This window comes from Microtus oregoni, unplaced genomic scaffold (genome assembly GCF_018167655.1).
Source record: "Microtus oregoni isolate MIOR12 unplaced genomic scaffold, Mior012 000035F_ref0000213, whole genome shotgun sequence".
NCBI classification, from domain to species: domain Eukaryota; kingdom Metazoa; phylum Chordata; class Mammalia; order Rodentia; family Cricetidae; genus Microtus; species Microtus oregoni.
The window spans coordinates 23,201,445-23,208,494 of NW_024543094.1; the positions used below are offsets into that span (position 1 = coordinate 23,201,445).

Sequence of the window (7,050 nt, forward strand, 5' to 3'; positions counted from 1 at the left end):
CTTAGCCATTTACCCACAGGGAAGGTGAAAAGCATAAACTTACATAGTGAGGCATACCCATGTCAAGGTTATAGGGTGTTTGCTCTAGGAAGTGCTTCAAGCTGGATTATCAGCCAGCGAGGTTTTAAGGAAACTGAGAACATTGTGTACACCCCTGAGATTCTGAGTTCAATTTACAGAGGCTGTGTAACTGTTTGAAGCCCAGTTATTGATGACAGCTGGGAGAATCTTAGCTAAGAGTACTCAAGTAAGCCCACTGTGGCGTGGCTAAAGGTGGGTGGGCAGTTAAGGAAGGGGCCGAGGGCTGTGAGAGGTCGAAAGCTCACATTCTTAGTGACTTATGGTGGCATAATGCCCAGGACCTCACATGCATCCTCGGGGACACAAGTTGGAACAAGAATCAAGCACTGGAAAATCAAGTCCTTGCTATTGATTATCTACTGCTTAAAATAAGACTATTGACTGCATTTTTGTATTTTTTTAAGGCAAGGTCACTCTATGGACTCCAAGTTGGCTTGTAACTCACTATGTACCCGAGTTGGGTTCAATCATTCTGGCTCAGTCTTCTGAGTACAGAGGAGCAACAGCCATATCTACCCTAGAAGTGACGTTTATATATTTTCAGTGACTATCCAGTCTCAGGACTTACCTGCTGCAAACTCTGGAAATTTCTCTCAAGATCCACAAGCTGTAGAGGTGGGAAGAGAATGCATCAATTAGCGGGCAGAGACATCTCACATGTGATGGTGACCTTGGCTATGCTTCCCCTTTAGGGATGCTCTTTATTCTGACTTTCGTTAGTTACTTTTCCCCTCCTCCTTCCTCTCCTTCTGGGGGTTCCTTTCCATCCCATTCTTTTCCACAGTGTAACATTTTAAAGGTCTTTTAGAAAGAAGTCCAGCCCACAGATAAGCTGGCTCACTGTGACTGTGGCACAAACGACAGTGATAACCCCCTCCCCTCCATCAGCAAGGAAGATGCTATCAGAACAGGAGCAAAGCCAAGTCTTGCAACAAGGCCTTGTCGTAGCACTTACTGTCTTCCGCCCGACACCATGCCTTACCCTCCACTACAGTTACGCCACTTAACCCCAAAGCTCACAGTTATAACGACAAACATCTAAAGACGGGACGGGGTTGATGCATCACCTGAGAAGAACATTACTTACAAAGCTGGATTAACAGGAATTCATTTGCTCTTACGATGTGTGCAGTTCGTGTGTCAGGCTTACCTTGGAGTTAAGTTGATGGACTTGACTAAGTATGTTTTGAGGAAGACCAGATGCATTCCTCTTTAAATCTATAATGTCATCTTTGTTTCTCTGGATCTAATTTTAAAAAAGAAATGAAGATAAAGAAAAAGAGCAACAGGAAAAAAATCATTTCCATCTTACAGGAGCAAGCATGAAGGCCTTATCTATTATAAACCCCAGAGCAATGTCACATGTAATAACAATTAGTCCAAAATAGATATGGCACAGTCCCATCGACTCTCCTATAGCAGCATGCCATTGCTTTCTCTGTGTGTATTCCCATGACATACTGACATTTTAAGGTGCTCATTTAAAAGCACAGAGGGCCAGGGACATAGCTCAATGATAGAGCATTTGCCTAGTATGCAAAAATCCCAGGTTCAGTCCCCAATACCACAACAATGTACAGTTTTGAATTTTAAATCTTGCCCCAATCATTTATTGTGCATTTTTGAACATTTAAAACGTATTCATCACACTTGTAGCTCATAAGAGGAGGAGTAATAAACACCTTCCTGGGGAATCCGGGAGTCAAATCGTATAATACACAACAGTGTGTGACCTAGACACAGCTCTAAATGCTGGCTCTAACATTACGGCTGACACGTCGCATGGTGCCATCAATATTGAGAACTGAAAACACTCAATACAGCCTGAGAATGAGTGCCCACTCTGTGTGGCAAAGACGCTGCAGAGCCCGTCTGTGCCTGCCTCCGGTACCCTCCTTATTTCCCTCCCCACCAGAGGAGTTCGGGGTTTCTTTCTGGATCTGCTCTGGACTGTGGAATCTGTCCCCGCACAGTGAGCCTCCCCCTCTGGAACTGATCCCTCCCCCCCGCCCCATGAAGCCCTCACATGGCTTCTTTTTAAGAACTAATCTTCCCGTTGTGTTCTCTATGCTCACAATTCAAGGTGTCGACTAATACTGAGCTAGACAGCTAAGTTTTATCGGATGGATATACAAAGCAACATCTGTATTTTTCCAGTGTGTTACCTGATGTAAACATTCACCAAGGTCTTCATTGTTTAATTTGACTTTTCCCAGGGATCCAGTTCTAAATTCAATGTTTTGGGTAGAGCTTGTAAGAAACACTAAGTTTCCCCCCTCTGTAGTCATCCGAGGCCTATACAATTCAACCAGAGAAACCATCAGCAATTAGTACACCGAATTTTAAACCAGTTTCTTGCTGCATAGCAATAGTCTCTCTACGTCTTCCCCTTGCCCTCAACCCAGCCAAATCTCCTCTGTTTATCTATCATCTGTTCCCTGAGGATTTCTTAATGATATTTCCCAGGTATTGCAGAGAGGACTCATTCACAGTTGTGACTGGGAAACCAATTCCTTACACCAGCACCAGCCTTCTCCCTGCTGGCTTTCCACCATCACTGCTTTCCTCTGGAAATGCTACACTTTTTCTTTTTTTTAAAATTTATTTATTTATTAAAGATTTCTGTCTCTTCCCCGCCGATGAGACAGAGACAGAGACCCACATTGGAGCACCGGACAGAAATCTTAAGGTCCAAATCAGGAGCAGAAGGAGAGAGAGCATGAGCAAGGAACTCAGGACCACGAGGTGTGCACCCACACACTGAGAGAATGGGGATGTTCTATCGGGAACTCAGCAAGGCCAGCTGGCCTGGGTCTGAAAAAGCCTGGGATAAAACCGGACTCGCTGAACATAGCTACACTTTTTCTTATCCGGTTACTTGGGACAGATGCCAAGGACATACTCCAGTCCCTTAGCCCCAGTGAGCCACGCATCTACTTACTGGTGGAGATCAGTGATCCTTTTCTGTCGCTTCTGCTCCAGCTCCCCAGTTTTGCCATCCAACTTGGCTACCATTAACAAAGTAACCAAACCCCAGAGAAAATGTGAGGACATGTTCCTCAGCAGCCTCCCAGCTCGCCAGGCAAGAGGGAGACCACTCCAGCCAACGGAGTCTGGAATTTGAGAGCAGTGACCGAGGCGGCTGTACTTTGATCAGTAGAATATTCTTTAACTTTCCAGGCTTTCCAAGAAGGCTTAAGTTATTTTGTCCTTCCTGAGGAATGTCAATGATCTTAGATCTCCAGTACTGTTCAACTTATAAAGGGTCAAAATCTACCTTAAGTGATGCACAACTTAATCATTATTTGTTTAACCTTTGAAACAGTAACCAGCAAGCTTTGGAAACGTCCACTGACAGAGTCCTTGCTGAGAAGGCATTCGGCTTTAGGCAGATGTGCTGGAGAAGCTGATTTCTTATCTCACACCATGAATAAACGCTAATGCTAAATGCCCTTCAAAGACCAAAATTTAAGAACTCAAACTATAAAACTTTTAGCAGAAAATGGGGAAATAGGCATCTGAATTTGCAATCATTTCTTGTCCCTAAACAACAAAAATATGAGCAGTAAAAGGCAAAGGAAAGCAGAGGAGAAAGATTCTCTGTCCAAATTCAAAGTTGTTGTTCCCCAGAAAGGACACTTTTCAGGAGCCTCAAAGGATAACTTCAGAGGGACTTGGCTTTCATGAGTCGGGGAGCCCCCGTGGAGGTTGTGCTCCAGCAAATGACCCCCACCCACGTTCATGTAGGCAATCACAGCCACAGAAAGGCATGGAAATAGGAGGGGAGCTTGTTGAAAAGAAGGGGCTCCGTGGGAGGAGGAAGAGGGTAGGAGAGGATAATGGAGGCGAATATGATCAAAATACAGGATGCACACATATGAAATTGCCAAAGTAGAAATAAAAATATTTTTAAGCCACTCAAAGAATTGGAGGGAATAATATACCAAAGGAGATTAATATCCAGAATTTTTTAAAAATTCCCACAATTCAACAACAAAACAAACAACACAATTTAAAAAAATGATCAGAGGAACTGAATAAGCATGCCTCCAGAAAAGACATTATAGGCATTCACAAAGATAAATCTATACTCACTGGCGGAATCCCCAAAAAACTATACCGAGACATAACTCCATACCCTGTAAGCTTGATACTCTTGAAAACAGAAGACAAGTCTTGGCAGAAACTGAAAGTTTGTTGCATTGGTAGAGAAATGGTGCTGTTGTTATAGAAACCACACAGGAGTTCCTCAGAACTTCACTGACGACTTAACATATGATCCAGTAATTTCACTTCCGTATATATACATATAATCATTGAAAAACGGGGACTCAAAAAGATACCTGCACTGCAATGTTCACAGAAGTATTTCTTGTAATAGGCAAAGGCACAATCAACCCAAGTGTTCATTCACAGATGACTCAATTAAAAGATGTACACACAGACTATGTAATTTTGATTTGTCTTAGTGTGAGGTAGACTAGGCTGGTCTCAAACTTGTGATCCATATGCCTCCACTTCTCCAGTGCTGGAATTACAGCTCTACACTGACAATACCCAATGTACAATAGAATATTTTTCAGCCATAAAGAAGAAAATTTGACACACACCACAATGTGGACCCACCCTGAAGATTTTAAATGAACAGTTCCAAGAAGAAAAACACCCTCTAATATTTTACTTACATGAGGTGCTTGGATTAGTCAAATTCACAGATACAGAAAATGGAGTGGAGGTTCCCACATGCAGGAGAAAGAACTCACTGATTAATCTCTTTGGAGATCCACACTGGAAAGGTGAAAGGCCTGATGAGGATAACAGCGATGGTGAAAGGCCCTGGTGAGGGGCAGCAGTGATGGTGAAAGGCTCTGATGAGGGGTAGCAGTGATGATCAAAGGCCCTGATGAGGGCAGCAGTGATGGTGAAAGGCCCTGATGAGGGCAGCAGTGATGATCAAAGGCCCTGATGAGGGGTAGCAGTGATGATCAAAGGCTCTGATGAGGGGTAGCAGCGATGGCTGAAGCACAAACATGTGGCCCTACTGACACTCAACTGCACAATTTAAATACGGCTATGTTTATTTTCCAGTGACTTGTACATTGAAGCCAGAGTTAGTCCTGAGTTTCTTCCATCTGTAGATGCTGCACATGGTATAGCAAAACTACAAGAGCCCAGGAGACACCCCTAGGGGTCATAACCCCAGGGTCTACAGGCCCAGCAGGTAGCTACCAGCTGATGCTGTCTGCACCCCAACTTCTCTATCTCAGTAGCTCAAAGCCCATCCCAGAGCTCTGGCTCAACATGGGCTTTGACCAACTCAACTGAAGCTCAAGGGAGCTGCAACCATTGGATTGACTGTGAGGGTAGCTCATCTTCTAGAGGCTTCTGGAGGAGAGTCATCTCTGCTGCTGCATGTTGATCTTTACATCCACTCTTCCCATTCCTCGCTTGGGAAGTCACAGAAATCCAAAGTTACTCCATCCCCCCATCCCCCACCAAATAAATAAATAAACCATCTCAAGAAAAGAAAAGATGTTTCTTTACCTAAATTCATTGGTCTCAAAATTACAGAAAGACAATTGCTGTGGGAGCTTCTTCAGCTCCTTCAGCCAACAGCCTTTAAGATACCAGCCCACTTGGCTGAAACCTCTGTCAACAGACAATCTTGAAAAAAATTTCAGTGCGATCTAAATTTTTAAAATATTAATTCCTCAAATATAACTGCATGGTTTGATATAATGGAAAAATATGACAGTATTTAACGTCTGTCCAGTTTGATCACTATAATTCATCTAACACACACCAAAGAAACTATATTTCAAGTTAATTATTCTTCAAGCTTATCCTGAGATCAAATGGTGACAGGTTTTGTTACTTGTTTTAAGAGATAGATATAAGGTAGTGGCTGGAGAGAAGGCTCAGTGGTTAGGAGTGTGGACTGTTCTGCCAAAAAACCAGAGTTGCATCCCCAGCACCCATATCTGGTGGCTTCTAACTCTCTGTCTGCAACTCTAGCTTCAAGGAGTTTTTATTTCTCTGGGCTGTTTGAACACCTGTACGTGTGCACATACTTGCATGCATATGCATAATTGTAAATACAAAACTCTCTTAAAAGAGAGATAAATATAATACATAGTATTTGAGGATGAACATAAAAGTTTTAAAATTTCGTTAATACAAATTTGTAGTTCACCATTTTGCTAGATCCAAAATCACACAGAAACAAAATGTTTCTAATACTACTAGAACCTAAAATGTTTTTTAAGAAGTAAACCCCAGCATTCTTGGCAAGTGATTAGGATGATAAAAGTGTAGCAAGAAGGTTGAGTAAGTAAAAGTTTTTTCTAATAAGAGATGGAACCAGATAAGTGGGTATGTCTCCTGCTGTTGCCATGGTGAGGGAATCTATTCTTATCCCAGCCTTTGTCCTTGCCACAGTTCTGTCTTTGCTGTGTGCCAGTCTCTGTGCTGGAATTCACAAGGGTTCTATCCTTTCCTCCTTATGGCAGATGAGGATGTTTTTCTTAGAGGTTAATTTCTGATCATTCCTTTAGACCTTTACTAGTACCTCCCAATTTACTCTTAGTTGATTGGATTTTAGTTCACTGAGTTGATATTTCTAGAACACCTTATTTGTGTGAAACTGGATCATGCATTGGGAAATGCCAGTTAATAAAAGCTAAAGAACTTTAACACTGAGGCAAGAATACAGAAAAAAATGAAATAAATAAATGTACAGGCTATTCTCCAATAAGATAAGCGGGATAAGAGGGTGACGTGGCGTAAGGAGATTGCGGGGAAAGACATACTTCCCATAGTGGGCAGGAGAGCATCCTGAGGAGGCGGCACTTATGGAATTACCTGAAAATTGTTGACACACCATATTATCTATGAATCCCCATCTCTGGGCCCTAGAACTGTTTATTTTTCCTCTTCCACTAAGCAACATAGACTGGCTACAGAATCTAC

The 7,050-nt window shown here is 42.6% G+C and overlaps 1 protein-coding gene across 2 annotated transcripts in view; it reads right to left on the bottom strand.

Moving 5' to 3' along the window:
* Cubn (cubilin) overlaps positions 1-3,138 on the bottom strand; it is a 203,737-nt gene extending 200,599 nt beyond the window's left edge. The window contains exons 1-4 of one of the 2 annotated variants that reach the window (XM_041630831.1): positions 3,023-3,138; positions 2,247-2,376; positions 1,232-1,327; positions 650-688 (exon numbers count right to left, since the gene is read on the bottom strand). In XM_041630831.1, coding sequence (XP_041486765.1) covers positions 650-688; positions 1,232-1,327; positions 2,247-2,376; positions 3,023-3,135 — 378 coding nt within the window. In that variant the 5' untranslated portion in view covers positions 3,136-3,138. The remainder of the gene's footprint in view (positions 1-649; positions 689-1,231; positions 1,328-2,246; positions 2,377-3,022) is intronic. The other variant, XM_041630830.1, reaches the window with a different exon arrangement.
* Positions 3,139-7,050: the final 3,912 nt, after the last annotated feature.